Source organism: Lepisma saccharinum, chromosome 3, assembly GCF_977018435.1.
Source record: "Lepisma saccharinum chromosome 3, izLepSacc3.1, whole genome shotgun sequence".
Classification (NCBI taxonomy): Eukaryota; Metazoa; Arthropoda; class Insecta; order Zygentoma; family Lepismatidae; genus Lepisma; species Lepisma saccharinum.
In genome coordinates this window covers 78,098,348-78,125,576 of record NC_139231.1, presented here as the reverse complement: position 1 = coordinate 78,125,576, position 27,229 = coordinate 78,098,348, and the positions used below count along the sequence as shown (strand labels likewise).

The 27,229-nt window shown below is 38.6% G+C and overlaps 1 protein-coding gene across 1 annotated transcript; it reads left to right on the top strand.

Annotated features, from left to right (window-relative positions):
• The first annotated feature begins 1,171 nt into the window (after positions 1–1,171).
• Positions 1,172–24,526, top strand: Rrp46 (exosome complex component Rrp46). The gene is made up of 4 exons (XM_083119648.1): positions 1,172–1,406; positions 8,891–9,004; positions 12,786–12,907; positions 24,335–24,526. Exons 1-4 carry the CDS (start codon positions 1,322–1,324, stop codon positions 24,524–24,526), a joined length of 513 nt encoding a protein of 170 aa, XP_082975774.1. The 5' UTR covers positions 1,172–1,321.
• Positions 24,527–27,229: the final 2,703 nt, after the last annotated feature.

Sequence of the window (27,229 nt, the reverse complement as noted above, 5' to 3'; positions counted from 1 at the left end):
ATTATCTTCAAATGGCCATACTTTGCTCTGATTGGCTGTTCCACAGAATCTAGTCGAAAAAGTTAGTTGCAATTAGAACATGTCCTATTCCTCAAAACCAGTCAAACAGTCAGCCAGGCGGCCATGATTAAGCCCCTATCACACGGAACTGGATTTCTAGTTGGAATGCCCTAGTTGGCGATGAACTGACTTTTTAGGTAGAAATTATGGCCGCCTGGCTGACTGCTTGACTGGTTTTGAGGAATAGGACATGTTCTAATTGCTACTAACTTCTTCGACTAGATTCTCTGGAACAGCCAATCAGAGCGAAGTTTGGCCATGTGAAGATAATCTGTGAGTTTGCAAAGTAGCGTTTTTTGTCTGTTGTTTCCGAGTGCATACAGCACGAAAGGAATGTTTACAATTGAAAAAGCTAAAATATTCTTCCATACGTGTATAGTAAACGTTGTAAAGTATGTATTTTATCAGCGCCGTTCTTCTCTACCTACAACCATTTAATACGAAGCGATATTCCTCTCGGTTGAATAGTTATCGTATTTTAAAAGTGTGAAGTGATACGTTGTTTACATCTCGCGCGGCCGCCATTATGGGAACGAAAGACTATCGACAAGTACGGTACGGTGTTCCAAGTACCGTGTGAGGCGAAAACTAGCAAATGGGTAGCCAGTCCAGCGTCAACTAGAGCGTTCCTACTAGAAATCCAGTTCCGTGTGATAGGGGCTTTACTACCCAGAAAGTCAGTTCATCGCCAACTAGGGCATTCCAACTAGAGTTCCAGTTCCGTGTGATAGGGGCTTAATTTTGTTGTCCAACGTTTCCGGATCCACTTTGAAGTTTGTCAAACTTGACAACACAAATCGATTGGGTCGATTCGATTGTGAACCTGAGATCTCGAGTCTAACATATCGGCAATGACGTTTTCAATGAGCGATTTTACACCTGGAACTTACAGGTTTATTCGTTTTATATGGATTTCTGTAATTTATATTTCATCACGACGTTGCCTCACTGGTCAAATATGCTGAATATGAGTGACGAACGTTACTTTCTACCACTTTTGAAAGTTTAGCGCCATTCATTTGCTTTATAAAATAACTCTACTCTTTGCTTCATGTGTAGAACTGCTCAACAAGATTTTAATTGACTGTAGATTCTTAGGCAGGCAGGTAAACTGTGACGAATGGATTTGGATGAATCTGTGAATTTGTTCGTGTTAAAGTGTGAATTAATTTGTCCGTCTTGTGGAATATTGCATTTTTTGCGTTAATCGTGCAAAGTGTAATCAGTTAATGAATATTGGTAAAGGTTTGTAGGACACGGTATGATGGAGGAACAAAAGCTACGGCAACAGCACTGTGAATTAAACGTGTTATCCAGGCCGGATGGATCGGCTCTATTTACTCTGGGTTAGTGTTCCTGATATTATTGTGTGATGCGTTCTGTTTATAAAATTATTGGTACTATTATCGTATGGGTGAAACACCTACGAATCATATATTTCGGACTTCTTTACATTGCTAACGCGTTACGGAACATTTCTTAAGGCGAAATAATGCATTTCTAACTAAGATAATGTTTATTTTCTCTATTTACGAGTACTTACTGTTACTTGTTGTTTCGAATCTGTAACACATTATGGCCGTGATAACATACTGGTTTAGGGGGCGTTCTGAGAGTGTTTTGTCGATTTATGCAGTGGTGCAACCTCGTTCATCGGAAAATATCTACTTTCGTGCCCCTATTTGAAATTATGCTAATACGTCGCATTTACATGTAGAACTTGTAAAATAACCTTGCGATTTACCACGTTCATTGTCCATACACAGCAATTCGGAACCATCTTTCTTTCGCAATTCGTTAATGGTCTTCCTTTACGCACAACTCTCTTGCAACTTTGAATGTTGACATCAGACGAGGAATGCCTACGTGGTTAGGTTAGGCCTGTTAGGTTACGTTCCATTAGCATACATACAAATAAAGATTATTATTTTCGCTAAGAGACGCGTTAGCTTGTATTGCCTAACATGAAAAAGATCTTTCCTGTTACGTCAGACCACAATGTTGCTACAGTGTTGTGCGATAAGTGACACCCATTCGGGTCGGAACCATCTTTCTTTCGTAATTCGTTAATTCTCTTCCTTGCAACCTTGAATATTGACGTCAGACGAGGAATGCCTACGTGGTTAGGTTAGGCCTGTTAGGTTAGGTTCCATTAGCATAAATACAAAGAAAAATTGTAAAAACAGCTCTGTCCTGTGACGTCGGAACACACTGTTGCTACAATGTTGTGCGATAAGTGACACCCATTCGGGAAAAATGGCTTGTTCCGAACTCGACAGGTGGTTCTAGTGAAAACACGGCGAGGCTGAAACACTGGCTACGGGGTTGCATCGTCTTAACACACGGAACATTGCACTCTCATGCAAAAAGCAAATAGCGTGAGCAGAAACAGCGTGTCGGACAGAGATTTTCGCAGAAAACAACACGCATTCACATTAAAATGGATCAAATCTACATTCAGGAACTTCCAAAACGCTCAAGAAAATGATTTCCGTAAGTACTTTCTCCTGTAAATTTGAAGGAATCCGTTTTACCCATACGATAATGTTACCAAATTATTGTTCGATGTACTAGTTTACTATCCTTCGGACAGATTTCTTCATTTCTACAGAAGAAACTACTTACCGTAATAAGTTCCTGTAGCATTGTCTAGCATCTGGAAGGTGTTTTGTGTGATGTGGGAATGTCTCATAGCGGAAATTCAACCATTGACGCATAGCCCCATGAACCATTTCTGGTAAGGTTAGGTTAGGTAGGGTCACAATAGGTTACAATAGTTAAAAATTGGTTTCGAAATAAAATATTCGTAGCCCCACACACCATTCTTGCATAGCCCCACGAACCATTGACACATATCCCCACAAACCATTTGCGGAAACGTACGTTCTTCAGTTACAAAAACACTTTTTAAAAAAAAATGATCAAAAAAACGTGGGTAACATTATCGTATGAGGGAAACGTATTCCTTCAAACTTCCTTCAAATTTACAGGAGAAAGTAAAGGAAATAATTTTCTTTAGCGTTGTGGAAGTTCCTGAATGTAGATATGATCCATTTTAATGTGCATGCGTGTTGTTTTCTGCGAAAATGTCTGTCCGACACGCAGTTTCTGCTCCCGCCATTTCCTTTCTGCACGAGAGTGCAATGTTCCGTGTGTTAAGATGATGCAATCCCGTAGCCAGTGTTTCAGCCTCGCCGTGTTTTCACTATAACATGACGTGTCGGGTATTTTTAATTATTTTTTTTAACTTTGCTTGCCTAACCTAACCTAACGGAAAATGTTTTTTGGGGCTAACGTCAATGGTTTGCGAGGCTAACGTCAATGGTTTGCGACGTATTAGCATAATTTAAAATCATGGCACGAAAGTAGATATTTTCCGGTGAACAAGGTTGCAACACTGCATAAATCGACAAAACACTCTCAGAACGCCCCCCAAACCAGTACGCTTTCACGGCCATAATGTGTTACAGATTCGAAACAACAAGTAACAGTAAGTATTTTTTGGCGGAATTCTACTTCTTTTGTGAAAATGGAGAGTGAAAGAGAGCTTGATATTGAGTTTAGTGGTTCAGATAGCTCCGAAGAAAGTCATGAAGAAAGTTCAGAAGAAAGTGATGTGTCAGATTCATCGGAAACTGACTTTGCAAGTGCCAGACAGTGGTGTGAAATTGATACTTCTGGACAACTCCCAAATGCCCGACCACACTTTACTTTCACAGGTAAACCCGAAGTGAATTTCGAGCCACATATTGAGGATGTTATGCACTACTTTTGTCAGTTTATTGATGATGATTTTGTAGGAATATTGGTGACTGAAACTAACAGATATGCAAGGCAGACACTGGCACGAGAATGGAAAGTCACAACAATGGACGAAATGTATATTTTTATTTCACTCATACTGTTACAGAGTATTGTAAAGAAACCTACCTATCAAATGTACTGGACTAAGAATCCAATTTTAGCTACACCAATTTTTCGACAAATTTTGCCATTTCATAGATTTGTGAATTTGAAGAGAAATCTGCATTTCTCTGATAATAGTACATATGATGCAGAGAATCATCCTCAACCAAAACTGAATAAAATATGGCCAATTTTGGATCACTTATCTACCAAATTTAAATGTGCTTGTACTCCAGAAAGATGGAAGTCTGATGTTATACAAAGGACGGTTGGGATGGGTCCAATATATACCTATGAAACGAGCCAGATTTGGCATCAAGTCATTCATGCTGTGTGAATCGGCAACTGGATATGTCTGGTCCCTAATAATATACACAACTGCTGGCACTAAATGTCATGAGGACTATAAAGATTTACCCATGTCATCACAAGTTGTTATGACACTCATGAAGCCCCTGCTGAATATGGGATACTGCCTAACTGTAGACAACTACTACAGTTCTCCCCAGCTTGCCGACATTTTGATATCTAATAGAACAGATGTGTATGGCACTGTGCGTCCCACAAGAAAGAATATGCCTCCTTCGTTTCAAAGGATAAAACTGAAGAAGGGAGAGACTGTAGCATTCCAACGAGATAAACTTCTTGCACTAAAGTGGAAAGACAAAAGAGATGTCTCGATGTTATCCAGTTTCCACAGTGCGGAAATGGAAACATGCAGACAAAGGAACAAAGATGTTGTGAAGCCTGTAGTCATGTTTGCATATAATGATAAAATGGGAGGTGTTGATAGGGTAGATCAATACATTGCAAATAATCCATTGCCACGAAAGCGAGGTAAAAAATATTATAAGAAAATATTTTTCCACCTCTTAGAACTAGCTGTGTGGAATGCCTTCATACTCTACAGAAAACATGGAGGATGGAAGAGTGCCCTTGACTTTCGTGTCGCTGTCATTGAGAAAGTGGTTGCTCATCATCAAAGAGAAGAATTTTCGCCGAAAGAAGCTGGTCGCCCCTCAGCAACGGCAACACCAATGCGACTTGTTGGTCACCATTCTCCTTCAGTGATTCCTCCCACTGAGAAGAAGCAAAATCCTACAAGAATGTGCAGCAGTGTGCGAAGGGAAGAAGGCTAGAAGAGAATTCAGATACATGTGTGAGGAATGCAGTGTAGCTTTGTGCATTGATCCATGTTTCAGGGCTTATCACACAGCCAGTAACATATAAACAATGTATTTCATGTTTAGTGGTTACACTTATACATGTTTTAGGACTAATGACAAAGTCCCTATAATATAAACAATTGTTTTCAAGTTCACTAATTAGTGTTTCAGTGCTATTTTGTTTTTATTTTGATTATTAAAATAACTTAACCTTGATTTTTTATGAAGTTCTATTGGTAATATTTTACTCATTGATAGCACGATTATACTCGGGATTTTATTTTAGGGGCTTTTCAGATGCATGTATCTCATTGTTGAGTTGTCAACAATGAACATTATTATAACCATTTATAATGTTTTTAACTGATTATTTCAACGGAGTAATAAAAAAATTACATTAAAATCTAAACATTTTTTTTAAAAAAATCTGTATGTTAAGAGGTTAATATGTACCCAACTTGTATATGGAGAATGATCGCGGTAATTGAAAAGCTTATTTTACAACTTCTACATGTCAATTAACAATTTCAACACATCACCCCAACATGTTAACCTCAGATATATATAATTATAAGAAGTAGGATAGAAATTACAGAGTTGTCCGGTATTGTAAAATGTTATCCATAAAAGTGATACCTTGTTGAATATTTCGACCTGCTTTTGAGTATAAGGAGTAGTAGTTGCCAAATCTTTTCACCAATTTGATTAATTTGTGTGCCAACAAAGTTGGTTCAAGGCAGGGGAAATTTAATGCTGGGGGATGGTATCCCCCATCTAGAAAATATTTCGCAAAGCATCCCTGCAGTTGTCTCCTCAGCATGTCATTATCCCAGCTAACATTTTTCACTTCAGGCACTGGGAAAGATTGATGAAAGTCATAACATGAAGCATATATTTATAAAAGCTGGAGAGGTTGCTGATCTGTAAGAATGCAAAACAGAGTTTAAGGCAGGGTTGTAGGAATTTTAAATAAATTCAATTCCGGTCCAGGAGAGAAATTTGGCAAGTGTAAATTGGTTCTGGACTGTAAAGAACCTTTTTATCTGTAAAGTATTTCAATTCGGTCCAGGAACCTATTTTCCAGATCAATTTGAATACGGTCCAGGTACCTTTTTTCCAGATAAATTTAAATATGGTCCAGGAACCTGCTTTCCGGCTCAATTTAAATACGGTCCAGGAACCTTTTTTCCAGCTAAATTTAAGTACCGTCCAGGACCAGGACCCTTTTTTTCTATCTCAATTGAAATACAGTCCAGGAACTTTTTTCAGACTGAATTTAAATACGGTCCAGGAACCTTTTTTCCAGCTAAATTTAAGTACGGTCCAGGACCAGGACCCTTTTTTTCTGGCTCAATTGAAATACAGTCCAGGAACTTCTTTTCAGACTGAATTTAAATACGGTCCAGCAACCTTTTTTCCGGATCAATTTAAATACAGTCCAGGAACCTTTCTCATTGAAACAATATGCAACTTGGATGCCAGCAAAAAAGAAGGTCCCCATCCTGTTATGGTACCAAATACGAGGCGTATTCGTAAAGTAAGTACCGTTTGCAAATATTGCCGCTGTAGCGCTGCAGTCGCGACCGTTTGAGTTCTCGCTGATGTCCTTCATCCGTTAGTAAGCCACAGGCAGTCGTGGGAGCAGGTCATGCTTTTCCTTCGTAGGTTTATGAAGGTTTGAAATGTTCAAGAAAATGAATCGGCACACCGACTGTGAAGTCCAGTCTGTGATTCGTTTTCTCAATGCAAGAAACGTGAAACCGGTAGACATCCACCGTCAACTGTGAGAGGTCTTTATTTTTGATATTTAAAGAAGGTTGTGAGACAGTTCACGATGAGCCAAGGAGCGGTCGGCTATCTGTTGTGACCGAGGATTTGGTGTGTGCGGTCGACTCGGAAATTTGTGAAAACAGACGCCTCACAATATCGTCGCTTTCCATGGAATTTCCACAAATTTCAAGAAAACAGTCCTCTACGAAATTGTGACAGATCGCCTGTAATCGAAAATTGTGGTCAGCGTTTCGACAAGGATGATGACGTCCAAGCAGGAGTGCATGGATGGCTTTCATCACAGGCGGGAACATTCTATGACGATGGGATACAAAAACCAGTGCCAAGCTATGACAGATGGTGGAAACTACGTAGAAAAGTAGTTTAAGGTCAGTTGAATGCAGTGCAAATAAAAAAAAGTACAAAACTATTTTACTTTATTTCTTACACCCTTTCGGTACTTACTTTCCGAATACACCTCGTAGAAACCATTAAAATGTATGGATTTCTGGATCCTTAATAACCCCCGGGGTTGTTAATTTCTAGGAATTGTAAATAAATTCAATCCCTGTATCGAACAGAAAATCAGCAAGTGTAAATGGGTTTTAGCTCGTAAAGAACCTTTTTTTGCGGATCAATTTAAATTCGGTCCAGGAACTTTTTTTAATGATACAATATGCAACTTGGACCGAATTTAAATTGTGCGAGAAAAAAGGTTCCGGTCCTGCAGCAGAACCCAATAGAAACCATTATTATGTATGGGTTCCTGGACCTTTAACAACCCTTGTTTAAGGCATGCACTTCTTAATTAGATTAATTGATGCTAACATATGCACACTCGCTAGTGCTAACAGCAAGCGTGGGGACCACCTTTATGGCAGTTACCCGCTGTTGCCGCCTTTTCCTTGCGGTCACACAGCCAATTAGGCCTACTGCTGTTCCCTTGCTTGGGCAACAATCCCTCCTACCAGGGGTTTCGGGTTCGAATCCTGGCCTGTGCATGGATGTTTGTGTGTGTCCATTCATCATATCATCACTCATCCCCATCTTCGCAAATTAGCCAAAAGCTGCACAAGAAGCGAAGTAAAATAAAGCAATTCAAACAATCAAAGCTAAATAAAATAAAGCCAATCAATCAATTATAATCCTTCCTCTCTCAAGCAGCCAGCAGGGAAACAGGATGTAGTCAAAATAATTGTTCTGCGCTCTGAATGGAGGTCTGGGAGATACCATGGCTGAGCTATAAACTGTGTTGCACAAGAAAAACCTTTGAAGGTTTATGACGGCCAAGCAACTTTATGCTGGCAATTACATCAAGTAACTCTATAGTTGTCCTCGTGTTGCTGGTTGAAACCAAAATTTGCAGCTTGTGGTTTGAAGCCAGAACTGGTTTCACAAAGGAACAGAGCACATAAATAAATGTAATAGTTTTTCTTGTATGTACGCATTGCTTGCCTTGTAGAATTATTTTCCTCTAGTTTACGGGTATTACGAGCATAAGAAAACAGTTTTTCGTTGTGACGTTTCAGGAGAACATACTCCTTTCATCAGACGTTTACTTTCATTTTGACTGTCATACCTGTTAAAATGAAAATAAACGTCTGATGAAGGGAGCGTGTGTTCTCCTGAAACATCACAACGAAAAACTGTTTTCTCATGCTTGTAATAACCGTAAACTACAGGAAAATAAATAAATGTATTTGTGTGTGTGCAGCTGGCTCTGTCAGGCATAAATGTCACCACTGACTTTCCCAAGTTTGCGAGTCCCAGCCTGGGCATGGGGGGATTCTTTGTGTGTGTCCCTTCATCACTTACATTGTTGTACCTCTTACTGTTACAGTTAGCCAAAAGTGGCAGAAAAGCAACACTAAATAACAAAATACAAAGGCAGATATTTGTGCGGGTGGGTGTGTGTGTGGGAGAGGGAAGACTCATTTAGAATGATGCATTACCTTCTTTATTATTATTTTCTCACGTTTCTGTTGCAGGTGAAACAGCAATTATGGCTGCAGTGTATGGACCTGCTGAAGTAAAACTGCAGAGGATAAGGATTGACAAAGCAAGTGTAGAAGCCATTTATCGGCCAAAAGTAGGACTGCCACGTAAGTATTCAATTTAGTGTCATTTTGACAGAAGTACACTGTTTTTTATGTTTTGTATTTTTCATTTGATATGCTGGACTTTGATAAATTATGCACATAGAAATGTTTTCTACATAACATTACAAATTCAGAGATTTCAAGATATTACCCCCAATATAACAACCCAAATATTACAGATTCTCCACAAATTATTATTGTACCTAGTCTGGCTATAAATACTGTTACAAACTATTTTGTGAATAAATTTAATATGGTTTCAGATTTTTAAATGTTCTTTTAGTATGTTACACTTACATATATTACACACAAATAGCACTAATCAGTTTTGAAAATACCCACTTTTTGCCATCACACAGGTTCGAAGTCTCCCTGGCCAGGCATCTACTGCAGCACGGATGGTCTTGATGGGAAAGTCTACCCCTGCTGCTACCAAGGAGTGCTTTTATCTTTCAATCATAAGGTGCCTCTTCTTGTAGACAGTCCCCTCTAGCTCAGGGCACAGTTTGTAGTCCAAGCTACTGAGATCATGGCTATCAGATGGCAATCAAAAGTGGGGATGAAATCGAGTGCACTGGTCTCCAGTCACCGTCGCGTCATCCTTGCCTTATGAGCTGAGGCAGAATATTTCTGAACATCCAGGATTCATTATGAAACATTGTTTTGTTCAACAGTGTCACGAGAGGGTCCAGGACACTTTCCACATACACTTTCGCACTGCTTTTAAGCCCTTTTCTCAAAAATGAGGCCTCGTGGAACTCTCATAGCTCACCCCCCACCAAACCATGACTGAGGAGTGGTGGTGGCATCTCTGATTTTTGGGAACTCTCTCACAAACTTCTTGAGAGTTTGAAGCATACACCCTTTCATTTTCGCGGTTAAAACTTCGTTCAGTGGTGAACAATTTCTTATCAGTGAAGAGAATTCTGTAATGCCCATTGGCAACGTACCGCCGCAGGAGCTGTCTCTATTTCAGTTCCCTCTGCTTCTTCACTTGTGGCGTCAGGAAATTTTCAGTACTCCACCAGTAAGCTCCAATTCCAAGGTCTTCATTAAGTACACTGAATATTGATTGTTGTGAAATGTTCAGCTCCTGTGCCATTATCACTTGCTTCCAGATGGGATTTCGGCGGATGCGAGCCACCACTGCTTTAACAGCCGCCGCTGTTCATACAGTGTGAAGTCGACCAACTCTTGTTCGATCTTTCATGCTACCAGTCTCAGTGAATCTCTGTATTGTCTGATACACAAAACTTTTGCTGATCTTCGGGATTTTTAGAGGCTGGAAAATCTCAGTGAGTGTCTTCCCAACCATATGCAGAGCAATTACAGCTACTCTGTTTTCATATTCGCCCCACTCCATGCTAAGCACAAGAAGATACACGCTTGCTCTTTCACAGCTGAACACACAATGGTCAGGAGTGAACTTCAGCACAAGCATGGTTCATGAGCCTGACTAGCGGTTGTACAGTCAAAGCCGAAAGTTTGTAACAGTATTTATGGCCAGACTAGGTATTTACTTACAGTTTGTAAATGACATGAAACATCCAGATTTTGACACATCAGTTTGGAAGATGCAGTGAAGCAAGGTAATTTTCGTTACGCACAATTATGTTGCCATCTGAAGCCATTTGAATTTGTATATAGATACCATTAAATTCCATTTAAGGATTCACAAGCTCAACGATTCAATGCCATCTTTCCTACATAGAGGGAACCCATTTGGTGGCTGAATACATTAAATGTTCCACTGTCGATCTCGCCACTGAAGTTCCTGAATTTAAGTCCCAGCCAGGACATGGTTGTTCTTTGTATGTCTCATCATTAATTTCATCTAATCACCGACCCCCTGTGGCAGTGTGGTTAGCACATCACGCTACGACGTCAGGGGTCCCGGGTTCAGATCCCAGCCTGGGCATGAATGTTTGTGAGTGTTCATTCATCACTCCCCTGGACTTCTTTCTATGGGAAGAGATGAAACGCCTCGTATACGAAACACCTGTCGTGTCCGCCGAGGATCTCGTTGCACGCATTAATGTCGCCGCAGCGACGATAGCAAACACCGTGGGATTGTTTGCTTGCACTAGACAATCGTTGATTCGGCATTGTCATCTCTGTGTGGAAGTTAATGGCAGACAGTTTGAACATCGTCTGTGATGTGGTTCCCTCAGCACCTCCACTCTGCACACAGTGAACATGTCGACACATATGCAACCTAGCGCAGCACCACCACCATCTTTGTTTTTCTACGTAATGGTGATGTTCACCACAGATATTCGCTTTCTTAGTTGTCAGTCTCCACATATCACTTTCCGTGGATAACACATCTCGCTAAACCCTTCCTTACCCCCATGACTTCAACAGACCCATTCCTTCCTTTGGGGAATCCCTTGCACATCAACTTAACACATCTGCCATGTGCTTTTTTGAAAGGAGCATGCTACATTTCTTTGTTTTTTGAATAGAGCATGCCGCATTTCTTTGTGGAACACTTTTGCCGCGGTCATATGGTTGGCCGTTGTGCAATTATTTGCTTGTAAACATAATTTTTCCACTTCACTTTTCCCACTTCAATAACTCAGAATGGGTGCCGTTTTCAGCATTTCATCACATGAACTTTTGTGTTTATTTTCACTTGTAGAATCACCTCCTAAGCGTTGGAAACGAACTTTAGGAACACCCTGTATATATATATATATATATATATATATATATATATATATATATATATATATATAAATAAAGTGAAAGAGGAGTGATGCCACAAAAATATATAGGTGGTTCTTTATCCAGGCTTGTCCAGATCTGTGAGTTGGGAGGGGAGAAGGTGGGGGTGAGGGTGAGGATAGGGCATGAGGGGCATTACTGGGTGGCCTTGTTCAGGCCTGGGGGTGTGGTTGCATTCATGGTCGATATGTAGGCCCTCTCCCATCTTCTACGTATTGAGGTGTTGGTGGATTGGGGCAAGGAGTGGACGATCGCTACCTGGAAGCAGTCATTAAAAGGAATATTGTGGTGATTGGTGTGAATGGCAACAGCAAAGTCCAGGTTTTGGGTAGAGGAGCGGTGGTTGTTGATCCGGAGATTCAGGGCTGACCTGAACCTGACCAGGGATTCCCGGGCCCCTGCCCCCCCCCCCCACCCAATAGACTTACCAAATACTAAAATTAAATAATGTAAATATACTTGTTTAGCGGAGGGTTATTTATTTCAGCCGAGCTTATTAGAAGTCATGGATTATTTTGAATCATAGAACTTTGAATGACAGTACCAAAGATTTATGCAAACTACTACTGATAATAATATGCATAAAATATTAATCAGGAACTTTACATTTTGTAAACTGAATCTAACATTTTTTGTTATTCAATAAATATTTAATTTTTTATCTATTTTACATTAGTTTCCTTAATTTTAGCGATCTAAACTGCGTGTGCGGTTATATCCCTGTTCCTATGCCGTATTTTTACCAATTCATGTAAAGAAATACAATATCAACTAATTTAGACATTTAATTTAATATAATTATTTGAAACATTATTGTTATTATTATTAGACACTTGGTTCAGACCCCCCCCCCTTCCTGTAATATATTTCTAGATACATGCCTGGTTATATATTAGATAAAAAATTGCACTAAAATATGAAATTCAATTTTTCAAGCCATACTTTAAATATTTGTCTGTTTTGATAAAGTACTCAATAATTTACTGCATGAGCTGACCTTGTTATTTGAGTGGTACATTTGTAATATTTGCTCATTTGATTTGATTATGTCTTGCAGGTGTAGCAGATAAGATGAGGGAATCACTGATTCGAAACACATGCGAAACAGCTGTCTTGGCCGTTCTTCATCCCAGAACATCAGTTTCAATAATTTTACAGGAAATGCAGGATAATGGTGGGGTAAGTATTATTTAGACCACTGGTGGATTAAGAACCTCCTGTCATAAGGGGAGAGGATTTTTTGGCTCCAAATATTTTGATTGCGTGGTCCACCTGTGGGCACTCCTGCATATATCTGCAAGTGAGCCACTGCTACTTGTGATTATACAATATTATTTTTCATCTATGGCACTTTATTTTTCACAAACTACTTCTATTTACGTAGTCACTTGCATGAGTGTCGTGTCAAAACAAACCGCATGAATTTTGCCTTCTGTCTGTATGTTACCTTTATGACTTTATGAACAAACGTGATGCAGAAACATTAGGAACATCATACGAAACAATTATTTTTTTTTAAAATTTAATAAAAGTGTTGCAGACCTCCGTCCTTGCCTGGACATGGGTGTTCTTTGTGAGCATCCTTTCATCATGTCGTCACAATTAGCCAAAAGTGTCAGAAAGAGACACTAAATATGTTTCATGTTCATTTTAGATATTTCAAGGGACTTTTTGACTGTCACTTTATACGTTCAATGAAGATTTCATGTTAATTTTATATATTTCAAGAGGTATAACATTTAAAGTAGATGCCAAGGAAAGTGTTTACTTTTTAGCCATCGGAGGAAGGTGATCATGAACACCATTAACCTTTAGTAACCTTTAGCGAATGGCTGGGATATACCATAGCCTGCTACGATCCTTACAGCCTCGGCACTCAACCAGTTCGCATGTTATTCCAAGAACTTACAATTTCTGCTTCTACCCACCTAATGGCGCTGATGGCAGAGTGGTCTGCCTCTTCCAAGACGCTTCTAAAGCAGGTGAACTTTATGATTTGACAGGCTTGTGATTTAAGTATTTCAAACATTTCTGTCGTTGATGAAGCAATGCATTTCAACATAATTGAATGAAGAATCTGCTAATAACTTTACTTACGTCTTCAGAATGATCATTATTCGTGGAAGAGAACAACACGTGGCACTGTCTAAAAGCCAGCAGTAGGCTCTATATTTTCTTGTATTTTTTTTTTAATTGTCCACAAAACACCAGTATGCTGAGCGCTTATAGTGCATCAATCGATTTTTGTCACTTTTATAAATTAGATCCATTCAAATGCCCAACTACAGGATGAGGTATATATTTGTGTGTTGCATTTGGAGCAAGACATAATTTTTATAACTTTTTTCATTACAAATCCAGCAACATAAACAAGGGAATATAGTTGTACCAATTTCTGCCAAGGAGCTCAAAAGAAAGCAAAAAATAAATAAATAAATTAAAATAAAATAAAAACGTAACAAAGTGATTATACTTTGAATAACAAAACAAAAATAACTCATCTACTATGTACTAAATGGTTATGACTAGGGGTCGGATTTTTACATATTTGCATGTTTCTTTCCTTAAGGAGAATATATATGCTCTCAACAGATTTATCCATTTCACTTGGTGTGGATTACTCTGGTAAAGTTGTATAGTGCATATAAATTCATATTTGGGACGTTAGTGCATATTTGAGCTTAATGTGCATATAATTTGCATATATTGGGTGTGTTTTTCGTGTAATTGTTAGTTTCAAGTTTGTGTGCTTCATTTTCCCAGTTCTTTGTGTCAGCATTAAAAAAAAAAATAGCCTACTTCTGGCTGGTCATGGTCATTAGTTGGGTCAAGGACATTCCAAAACTCATCTCAGAGCGTTGCAGGTGGTCTGGTTGCAAAGATAGAGAAATCCCACCCTCTCATTAACCAGCGACCTTTCAGATATGTAAGTCACATTTCCAAATTCCAGCGACAACACTGGGGTCCCGTTATTTGAGGATTATCTGTTAATGTGACTACTTGATAAATCTGTGTGTGTGTGTGCATGTGCGTGTGCAGCAGAAGTGACAATAAATGCCGAAGGAGAGAAGAACAAAGTAACAAAATATTGCTCCAGCAGTAGGTAAAAGGCAACAACGATGCGTTTACCACTGCTGGCCGAGTAATTTATTGTCAAGTATGCTCTCAACATGTAATTCATTTCAGGTATTTAGAGCAGTTTTTGGCAGCTTAAATGGTTTGCCAAAGTGCAAATTTACCATGCTCAAACAGCTTTCATTTTAGGTAACACAAAACATTTGTTACCTGCATAGGCCTGGACACTGATTTTTATAAACTTACATTAATTTCTATGGACAATGCTGCTGTGTAGAACCTAGTGAAGGATCATTCTGTTATTTGAGTACAAAATAAGAAGACAGCAGAAACTAAGGAAATGATGGTCAGATTTTGAAGATAAGCTCTATCTCTATAAGCGTATTTTATTCTTAAATTATACATAATAAAAATACAATAACTCTTTGCGATTATGTCTGTCGATGGATTGCAGCTAAATATTCAAAGAACATACTGGTGAGGATTAAACCTGATTTTTGGTGATTTTCCTCACGAAAGTAGTAGTGATTTGAAGTGCTAATTTTCTTATTAAAGTAATTGGAAGGAGAAAGATGGCAGTCCTACAGAAACTGAAATAGTATCTGTAGGATTTGTGTATTTATTGATATATTTAATATCGTTCTTATGGACGTATAACACGGTTCCTGGTTTTGATAAGGGAAATTGTCACAATTGTATATAACCTGCATTAAATTTATGTTAAAAAAAAATATGCTTTTCTTATTCTTTGGTCTATTGTTGTGCATTATTTTCCATTAAATCTCACGCAACAAATAGTGTTTGTTCGACTCCCATGTTACGGTAGGTGCGAACCACAGATTCGTAGTGCAGACTGTTTGCTGCTTGAGTTCAATATCTGTCTATGATACATTTATTTTGATGTGAACTCTTTCGCCACCAGAACCGCATGTTAAATGCAGCAACCATCATTCTTTCCTTTGAATAGTGCCTTGTAATCAAAGGGTCCCGAGTTTAATACCAGGTGGAGGCACATAGTGGTTTGGAGCGCACTTTAAACTGTAGGTCCAGTCCCGATTAGCCTTACTGTGCATAAAGTGGACTTAAAATACCAACTCAATCAATCAATCAATTTCCTTTGAATAGACGGTTAAGATGATTGATTCACATTTGGAGTGTTTGCAGGTTGAATCTCCACACCATAGACCATCCAGACCATTGTGGTATGTCTGTAGTTGTACCATTTACAATTGTGTTGTTAATTTGAATGAAAATGCAGTTAATCTAAATCTTAAATGATGTATTAAAAGTATGGTAAAATTTCGTTGATAGTTTTGAACCGACAAAGATTAGATTTCTTTCTTTCTTTTCGATATTGTTCAAAAGAAAATATTACTAGGAGAAGTTGAGATAGCCAAATTGAAGAAGCAGTTAGCAATAGCTTCCACAAACCCAGGTTTGCAGTTCCTGAGATGGGTGATTTCGGTGTTGCAGGGGGAACGTGTCCAGGATTTGACTGGGCATTCCACAACTGAAATTTATTTATTTATTTGAAATTTCTGAATACAGAAAAATCCATTTTACATCGGGATATCAACACAAGAAATGAAATGAACAAATACTGTCCAGTGCCATCCTGTGAAATGGAAAGAACATTTTCAAAATACAAAGACTTACTTTCTGACAATCACAAGAGTCTGCTACCCGAAAACATCGATAAATAACGTCTTGTGTATTTAACTGCTAATGTAAAAGAATAAGATATTGATTAATGCAACGAAAAGAGCATAGTGTTTCCAACAAGATACGCATATTATTATAATTGCAATATTGCAGTTTTTATAGTGAGCCTCCAGACAAACAAATGCGTGTAATATAATAATTTTGTTACATGAAATTAAAAACATTTGTAAATTTGTATTTTTTGGTGATCCTAAATAGCACAATTTATCACACTCTCATTTCTATAATTGCGTTCAGTGAGTTACTGATACATTTACTTTGCATGAAAGGTGTACAGAACCTTAAAATAGGTTGTTTTGATAATTTTAATGCATATTTTAAGTACATATTTCGGCCATTTTTAGGGCATATTTTTTCTTTTTTAGTGCATATAATTCCGCTCTCTAATTATGACATATTGGCATATCCAGCAGGGGGCAAAGAGGGGTATTCCCCATTGAAAACGAGTTGTGAAAATGTCATATGGTTCATTGTGTTTTTTATGTGAAAAGTAAAGTAAATATTATTCCCGTTTCAAATAATTCAAAATAAATCATTGACACAATATCGAATTGTTGTCTGTCCCCCCCTGAACGAAAACGTGTTATTTGTCCTGCTGGAAAATAATTGCCCCCCCCCCCCTCCATGGAAGAATAGTTTTGTTTGCATAAGAGTACCGTAGGGTATTCAGTTAGGGCTTGACACATTCTCGATCTTGGGCATAGTGAAAGTGATGTGATCAGCACCATGCACAGGCGACATTTACTCACCCAGGGCTTCCATTAGGTAACAACTGATGTGAATCTGGGTGAGACTCAGACCTTCTTATGCAGGATCACAGATGGAACACACGAGATGACCACACAGGGAATGGAACCAGGTCCTCCACGTGGCAGTTTGAAGTCCTAACTACTGGACCACCGCAGTTCCTTCTTCCATAATTAACATATACGAAATTCACAGCAAGGCAAAATATTTCTCTTACTTTAAAAAGAATACACAGTAATAGCAGAATATAAGCGGCAAAAAGCTTTCCAAGGTTTTTTCGGCATGATATGAAAACACTGGTAATTGTTGGTTAGCCAACTTCCAGCGGCAAAAGTTGGATACAGATATTCGAAGTTTCTTTTTAAACAAATTCCAGGTTAACAGGACTAGTCATTCACTCACTCATTTATTCATTCAAGCCAGCCTCCGTGGCAGAGTGGTTATCACAGCACACTACAATAATGCTAGAGGTCATGGGTTTGAATCCTTGCCGGGGCATGGGTGTTTGTGAGAGTCCCTTCATCAATTTCATCATATCATCACTCATATTCGCGATTAACCAAAAGTGGCAGAAAAGTGAAGTAAAATAAACAAAATCAAGAAATCAATCAATTCATTCATTCATGCAGTGTTTCTCCGCTACTATGGAAGTTAAACTAGTGTTTCTAAATAGCTTACTTTTTACAGCTGTTCTTGTTTTAACTTTCATTAAGAAAGTTTCGACTTTATCACTTTGTAACAATAGTAAGCATAAATGCACACAGGTACACATGAGAACTCTGCTCAGCACCGGTCGGCATCGAGCGCCTCTAGTGGAGAAATGTGGAGTTTAAACCAGCACACAGAACCGTATTGGCGAAAGCGAAGCGCCAAGGCTGGAAGGATTGCAGCAGGCTATGGATATACATATATATACCTCATGGTCGGTATATTCGTTTAGGATGAATGGGACGTTTATATCCCAGCAGCACATGGTTATACCTGCCGCAAAATTAGTTTGGTATTGACAACTGAAGGAACACGCGTCACGGTGTTGCGTTATCATGCGGTGCGGTAAGGTACAGTACGGTACGCAGGGCATCCGTCTGACGCAGTGTCGAGGAAAACGTGTTACGAAAAGGAACAACAATGATGAAATGTGTTATTGTTTTTTGACGAAAACTGGATAACAACGATGACAACAACAATGATGAAATGTGTTATTGTTTTCCCCTCTTCATTTCCATTTCCCTTACAACATGAATGAATTAACGAAACGAGCATTGTTTACAGGTGACCTTTTCAATCCATTCTGAAAATACTGAATATATACACTTGCAATAACCATTTCTTTCCGAAGTCGCCGTTAAAGTCTGCCCATCTTTCAATTAGACCGCAAATGAATTGCACGAAGTCCAGTTGGTGGGGTGTCTGACTTTCACGCAGGAGACCAGCGGTGGTTTGTGGAACTTTCTCAAATATCTCGAGTGGCTCCGGGGTCGACTCAGCCCAAGTAAGTACCTGGGGCAAACCTGGGGTAAAGGCGGTTGGTGAACCACTTCACCTCATCACCTCCATAATATGGTCGAGGTCGAGAATGTGTGGAGCGCTACCTCCACATCCCCATATGCCTCTATACTTTACTTTATTTTGCGTCCATCAAGTTTTATGTATGAGAATCCCAGAGATTTTATGACTGTCCTTAAAGATGTTTCCCCACCTTGAAAAAGTCCCGAATCTTTCAACGAAATGCGCAGTTTCCCAACAGTGGGATGATCTTTCCTTCTATAATAAGAGTAAATATGGCGACGAATAGAGTCTTGCTGAAAGGTATCTAAATTTGTCACGCGTTTACTGATATTCCTCTTCTTTCCTGGTTTCCAGTTTTGAAGCCTCGCATTTATTTATTTATTTATTTCTACCACATTATATTTTTCTTTCCCTATGGTTGATCTTAGACACGCCGACAGCAGCAGAAGTTCTGTCCAGAACTTTATTTACAGAAATGATTGGACCCCCCATTGTTTTTCTCTTGCTCAAATTATTTGCGCTCAGAAGTAACCATCTCCCGCGTTTGGCCTTTGAGAGGAATTCCTTTTTCTTTTAGTGCATGGCCTCTTTGGTACATTGTCATCTCGAGTATTGTCTCCTGTGCTTGACATTCTTCACACAAGCACATGACACATTCAAGCAGAACTCAGAAAATTATGTACAAAAAAAATAACACACTAAAACAACACGCTATATACAACAAAGAATACTCTAAATTCAGTAAACACTAAACAAACGGACCGGTTAAAATATCACAGCAACGCAACAAACACACACGTTCTCCCCCAACAACATGAAAACTGATCGCAGGAAGAATCGCCCGATAAGCGGCAACACCGAGATAAACATTTTCTGTTGCTAGGTAACCAGGGCTTGGGTGAAGCACTGGGAAGATCTTGATTGGCTCGCATGCCAGCAACCCACCCTCCTGCAGTGACGTAGATCCGCTTTCTCCACGTGCTTCCCAAGTGTCAATACCAAACTAATTTTGTGGCAGGTATAGAAATTAATGTTCCATTTCTTCAAAACTACACATGATATTTCAGTTCCTTTTTTTTTTATTCATTAGTATACATATGAAGGCAGGACATAACTTGAATTACTAAACAATATATCCATTGTTACGTAACAAACAGTGTTTAAAGTTCTTTGTATCCCTCTGTTCTATTATGGGATAGATGGATATGGATAGATTTTCTAAAAAGGGCTTGAGCTCCTCAAGCACAGCTTTTTTCTGATGTATTTCACTTTTACATGTAACAATGAGAACAAAAGAACACTTTAAGAAGGTGCGACAGTTAGGGGTCCAGGGGCAAAGGTCCAATTTTAGAAAATTCCTGAAAATTACAGCTTTTGAAAATGGAGGCATTACATATCCTCGAAGAGGTCTTTTGTCATGCTTCCCTCCAAATTTGGTCCATCCAGCATCCATAGGGCCGATGCTAGAAGCAAAATCTGGAAATCGTTTCCATCAGATAGCAATACTGTCACTCTTATACATCATTATAATTTTTTTCCACAAAATATGTTTGTTTTCAATGAAACTTTGCATGGTTCACTACATTTTTTCATTCACTTCGGTCTATTGTGGTGGGCACAGAGGTATGCCAAATACCATTTTTTTTTAAAAAAAAAAATGATTTTCTTCTTCCTTTAATGCTTATTATTGGGAGGCATGATGTATAAATTTCATCTCTGCTAAAAGCCCTGTTTTGAAGACAGAAAACAAAATCGATATACGAAGAAGTGTTCTCAGGTTACCAGCCAGGTTAAATCGGCGTGAGCTTCCAACATTTCGAGCGCATACATTGCTCTCATCATCAGGGAATATGCAATATAATCTCTCTACGATAATTAGTTATGCAGCTACGATTTTCTTGTATTTCGTGGCATGCTTGAAAGTCCCTGTCTGCTGAGGCTAGAAACATGCTCAAGGCCCCATCCGCTAAAAGTTAATCCTTTGTTAACTAAGGCTTTTTTTTTATAGTTTTAGGCATCTTGTCTAGGAGAGGTGAATGCCCACTCTGCCTCCTTAAACAGTCTTTGATTCGCACTAATAACTGCTCTGTTGACCTGACAGTTATCAAAGCTTTCAGTTTTGATTGCTGTTTAACCATGTCTAGGAAGTGTAGAAGCATATGTATATATTAAGTCCAGTTTAGGCTTTGGCACACAAAATACATGGGTAACACTGTTAAGCCTTGTTTCCATGTTAATAAAACATAAAATGCTGACAAGGCAAAATTTATTGTAAAAAAAAATATACACTAAAAACGTAACATTTCCACCCTCTAACAGGGTCTTCTTCAAAGATTCACAATAAAAAACAAAACAAAAAAAGAATTTATTGTGAATCTTCGTCTGAAGAAGACACTGTTAGAGGATGGAAACTGATTCATTACATTTTTAGTGTATATTTTTATGTAATAAATTTTGCCTTGGGCAGCATTTTATGTTTTATTAACAAAATATATGTATTTTTGTGTCTCGGAAGCAAAAAGAAGTTAATTCGTTACCACAGGAATATTAGTGACTTGGCATGTATGCAAGTTTCTTACTTCATATTTCAGAGTTTGCATTATTCACCTCAGTGCCTGAGTGCATTTAATGCTGGACTCCAATATTGCCACAATCCCACGAGTTTCCTTTGCTAGTAACCCTTCATCAATTTCATCAAAATGCCATTCTTGCAATTTCCTTAAAAGGGGGTGGAAGCTGATACTATTCATGCTTGAAAATTAGAACCGTTCGCAGTAGTTGGGAATAATTATACATTTTCATTTAATCACAAAATCTCACAATGCTGTTGGAAGATTCTAGGGTGTTTGGGGAAAAAGCACTTTAGGCAAAAAATGCAATTTTACAGCAGGCAGTTATTTATGATGTTAATTCTTTTAATAGAAAACATTACAAACATTAGATACATGTTGGATCACCACTGTTAAGAGTCTTTACATATGCCCAATATAAAATTATACTTACAACAGTGACATATACTGGCTACAGAATCTGGGCTATCTCACTATATCATAATGTTCGAATGGACAAAAGTTTGCGTGTGCGGAAAGGAGGGGGCCTTTTTTTGTTAATTTTTCAGGATTTTGAAGTGATTTGACATTGTGAAATATTTATGTAGGCCTAGATGGGAGAATAAAATATATAATAAACTTCTTACCTTCTATACTTCTTTTTGAGTGTCTTGAGACCTACATATCTTCACGAGTTGAAGCTTGGGGCCTCCTTGTGACAGTGACGAACATCAGTGCCTTTAAACAAAGGAGTCCCAGGTTCAATACCTGGTGGAGACACATAGTTGTTCGGATTCCACATTAAATAATATGTCCAGTCCTCTCTCTGTGCACGAAGTTGGAAAAAAGCAAAAAAAAATCAACAATGATTTGAAGCTTATCCTCGCACATAAGCTGAATAAATTGCTCGTTAATTATGTGTTTAGTTCACTACACAACACCGCACCTATCATTCACCAAAATATTATTCACGCACTGACTCCCCACACTACACAGTGACCTGCCTTGAAAGACAAAAAGTTCCATGCACCAAGGAAATTAACCCAACACGTTTCCACTACAGAACAGAGTACCTGGCATCCTTTGCCAGTTCGGATATTTTTAGATGCGGCCATAAGCATAAACCATCATCGGATAGCCACCAAACTCCCCAACTTCCCCTCACCACCGCATATACTCTGGTTGTTTGAAGCAGTTTGAAGGTCAGCGACCTCTCCCTCCTGTCAGCAAGTGGTGATCTTGGCCAGAGGGGGTTATTTCCCCTGTCATAAGCAACTATTTTCCCCTTTCCTCGCTCCAAAATTCCCCATCCCTGGGAAAATTCCACGCTGGGAACCGGGGGTTCGAAACACTGATGAATTTCATGTTAGAAGACTGCCATCCTAAACTCACGGGAGGGTGCTTTTCTACATTTCGCGTATTTCAAAGAAAGTGGGCAAGATTGCCAACTTGTAAGAAATTAGTTGAACAACTCGTAAGGAATAAGTGTGCCAATTCATGAAATGCCATCTTCTTATTGAAGTGAACAATTTTATGCCCATTTTCTGATAGATTTTTCCTCTCTTCTGAGCCTGGGCTTCGCAGGTAGCCTAGATAGCCAGGAATATACGCCTCTATTTAATTGATTTAGTGTGACCTTAATGCAAGCAACAGAAAACCATAGTTTGTAACTTAAATGTTTTTTTCCCCGAACACCCTAGAATTATACGTTTTGCAACATTTCTGTGATACTTAAACCCCATGAAAGAGTCACATTATATATGTGCAAGATTCCTTGATCCTGAAAGGTATTAGTGATAATATGATACCACTACTCTGTAATCTTCTGTTCTGATCACAGACTTAGCCACAATAATTTTTCTTGACAATACACATAGCCTGTTATTAATCACTAGTATTGGCATTTCCAACAAATAAAACAAGCAATGAGAGTTTTAGTAGCAATGTTTCAGCTTCACCTATGAAGCTCACATCAGATATAAGTTGTTTTACATGTACAGGGTGCGGCAGAAGTCATTAGACAGTTTGAAATTAGCACCATTCACGTCTGCCGATAGATGCGCGCTGGTTCACTTGTTATTTTGTGAAGCAGCTCAAAGCTGCCAGTAGACGTGGAGGAATTAACAGGAATTAAGGTATTTAGATGAATTGCCACACTCCATGGAACACAAAAAGTGAGCACCGTGCGTATGCTGTGGAACCATTTTTCAAGAACAATAATGATTCCACTACTGCAACGCTACGTGACTTCAGACGTAAGTTTAATATCGGAAGAAATGGGAAGGTTCCAAAATGCCAGACAATTTTAAATTGGGTGAAGACCTTCAGAACCACCGCATCTGCTAACAGTAAGATGTGCACCGGCCATCTACGTGCCACGGGAGATGCTGCGCAAGACGATGGAATCTGTTGTGCAGCATGCAGAGATATGTTTGCAGAACAATGGAGCTCGTCTCACAGACATTATTTTCAAATCGTAAACACCAAATGAAATGTTTTTGTATGTACCTTGCAGCTATATAGGTGGTTGATCATCAGTTTATATTACAGTACATAGTTTTGGAATTTCAAACTGTCTAGTGAATTCTGCCGCACCCTGTACAATGTTGGGTTTTCTACACAGATTAACTATTCTCAAGTTGTTAGAATTGCTTTAAGAAAGCTCTTTAGGCTAGCTAATTAGAGGCCATCTGCCTTCTTACAGTACTAGAACTGTGTGTGGTTATCTGAACGTTCAAGAAAGTTCTTTCCATCATTCCAACAAAATGCAAAATTTACCAAGAACAAGTTCACACTCACATTGGACAACCAATAAAAACCAACTGACCTCATCAACAATAAAAGTAAAAGTCATGTAAGCTCAAGGCATTCAGTGTCATTTTTGCAAAATTCAATGGCATGCAGCAACTAGTTTTAGAGAAATCAAATAAGCTCTGATACTTCTTGATTTCACCCTGTATATCTTACATATAAATATCTATACTTGTAGTGTTTGTCCTTTTAGCTCCTGGCATGTGCAGTGAATGCTTCTTGTGCAGCCCTGATTGATTCAGGGATATCCATGAAGTTCTTGGTGGCGGCTGTCAGCTGTGTCATAGATCAGGATGACAACATTATTATTGATCCAGATAACAAACAAACAAAGGTTGGTACATGCAACCTTGCAATCGGAGTAGGTATTTGTGTCCTGTCCTGACTAACTTGCTGTAATAACCTGTTTTACAGAAATATTGTATGTATTCAGGAGGTTTTGTTGTATCAGTGTGTAGGGCATGGTGGTGTTCAGAAGGGGGTTGTAGGATTCAACCCCCTTCCCAAAACTTCTGATATGTTGGAAGTTCAAACTCAAAATCGACAACTCGTTTTCAAATAATTTTGCAAAGCTTTACAAAAATAGAACACGGAGACAATGCTAATTGAACCCTCCCTTGAGACAATAGAGTTTGAATTATCAAATGTGTGGAGTTCCTGAAACTTAGGCGAAATGGTTTTCATTCTTGGAATCATCTCTCTTTCCTTTTTCAACCTTTAAATTCTTTGTGTTGGTTTATAAGGTCTTTTAATCCACCCCCCTCCTGCTCTTGACAAATCTTCGAAAGTTGGACCTCTGACTTCATAACTCCCCACCCCCACACACAAACACATACACACTTGTATAGTGACTAAGGATCAATTGTGCATAAACCTTAGCTGGTGGTTTTTCTGTCTACGACCATGATATAGGGTTGTATGAATTTAGTTTTCACATGATCTTTGACAAATACTAGTGTGATTGGAGGTATCCCTGATGGCGCAGTGGCCGCATTGTTGCCTTGTAATGAAGGGGTTCCGGGTTCGATACCCGGTGGAGGCACATATTGGTTTGGATCCCACTTTAAACTGTATGTCCAATCCAGATTAGCCTTACTGTGCACACAGTGGACGTAAAACACCAACTCAATCAATCGATATTGTGTCACAATAGATAATTGTTTAATTTCTTAGTTTTAACCCTTGGCTTCTTTCTTGATTTAATGTTCATTTTTCTCTACTTTTTAAAATCATTTTGAACTTCCTTTTTCTTTTGAGTTAATCCTTCTCATAGCCAACCTCTGTGGCAAAGTGGTTTGTGTTTTACAATATACAGTGCCTGGATTCAAATCTTCACTGAAGGAATGAGCATTTCATAGTGTTTGTTTCTTTATCTTTTATCAATTCAGCTTATGTATTTTTGTGTTTGTGTGTGTAGTCAGTTGCATTCAGGTGTGTTTTTTCTCAGGCCTTGTAAAGAAGTGGAAGCTACAGACAGCATAATAGAAAAATGGTGACAACTTGAATATACAGTACAGTGTCAGAAACATATAATGGAAACATGTAACATGTTTCACTTTCTTTTAATCAATCATACAAGTAAAAAATAATTACAAATATTTCTAGAGACAAGAATAAAGTTCTTAGTAGATGCTTACTGTTATTCTGCTGTCACATGGAATATGTGGCTTAATGGGGAAGTGACTGCCCCTCTCGTGGAATCTAAAACTTGATAATAAATTTGTGTAATTGTAGCTTACTGAAGTGTTATAAAATTGTGACTCAATGACAGATCAAATTTGGGTCTTTGGTGTATTTTGGCCTATTCCAGTTATGCTAAAACACTCCTCATTGCACTTGGTTACCCGTAAGATATTTGAAAACTGCAGAGATCTAGGTTGTGGGGAGTCTAGAAGGACCAGCAACTAGGTTAGCAGAAAGGTTCCTTTCAAGTCTGTGAAAATCCAATGAATAGTGGTGAAATCCTGGTTGTTTATTGCAAGGGAGGGGAAAGGGAGAAGAAGAAAGCTGCTACAGTTCTTGGGCCAGTTTGTCATTTCTCTGTTGGGATAAATTGACTGGGCTACAACTCCTACTCTTCGATTTCAACTTTGCTAGTGAAACACCCCGAATGTAGCTTATGAATGATGTCAATTAGACATATCCATTGTTTAGAGCTTTTACTTATAGTAGTATAAGATACCACCTCTTCTCTCATCTTCAGGTGTTAGTAGGGATGTGCTGAAGCCGATTACCGATGTATGAATATCAGCAGAAATTGACATATCGGCTCCGGCAAAAATCTGATATTTAAATCAGTATTGATAATACTAGAGTTTTACATTCTAATTCAGAGAGTTTGCAGAAATCAGAAATAGAACAGTACATTTCTGAACCGACTATTCCACATGACGAGGATCCGCTATTGTATTGGAGATTCAAAAATGAGTACCCAAACCTGAAATAATCGGTGAGAAAATACTTGGGCATACTTACTTCAGTATTCAGGGAACAAGTGTTCAGTGTTGCTGGGTAGATTTGCGATAAGAGAAGAAGTAGGTTACTTCCAGAAGTGCTTCAAAAACTCGTGTTTCTGAACTTAAACCTACCAGCATTAAATTTACAATATTAACAGGGTGGCAACAGACCTGGAAAACCAGAAAACAATATTACTTCTCAGTAAATGCCAAAAATATTCCAAGCTTTCGATAGCTACTTCTACCCTGAAGATGGAGAGTGACGTTAGCTCTCGAAAGTTTGAAATCTTCTCCACAACTCACCTGGTCGATAACCCAAGATAAACTTTTCATTAAAGGCGAAAATGTCTTCAGTAAAAATATTGTTTGAAAGCATTGCAAAAAGTGCACAAATCCATACGCTGTGCACACCTACCTGGTCCTTTGAGTTGTCATTAAATATTAGAAAAGAAGTCAATTATTGGCTGCCTGTACTGTTCAACTGTGTTAACTAAGTGTGATTTATAACACCACCTAGGTTGTGAAAAGGGTGGGATGGTTTTCTTTTAACGTCCTTGTGTGGCAAACTGGATAAGAATACATGGTATTTCATTCATTCCCTGGGACAGCACTAAATCTATATAAATGCGTAA

Coding starts and splice junctions, on each gene's coding strand:
- Rrp46 (XM_083119648.1), top strand. CDS start 1,322: ATGATGGAGGAACAAAAGCTACGGCAACAGCACTGTGAATTAAACGTG. Junction 1,407..8,890: donor ATCGGCTCTATTTACTCTGG/GTTAGTGTTCCT, acceptor TTTCTGTTGCAG/GTGAAACAGCAATTATGGCT. Junction 12,908..24,334: donor AAATGCAGGATAATGGTGGG/GTAAGTATTATT, acceptor TTGTCCTTTTAG/CTCCTGGCATGTGCAGTGAA.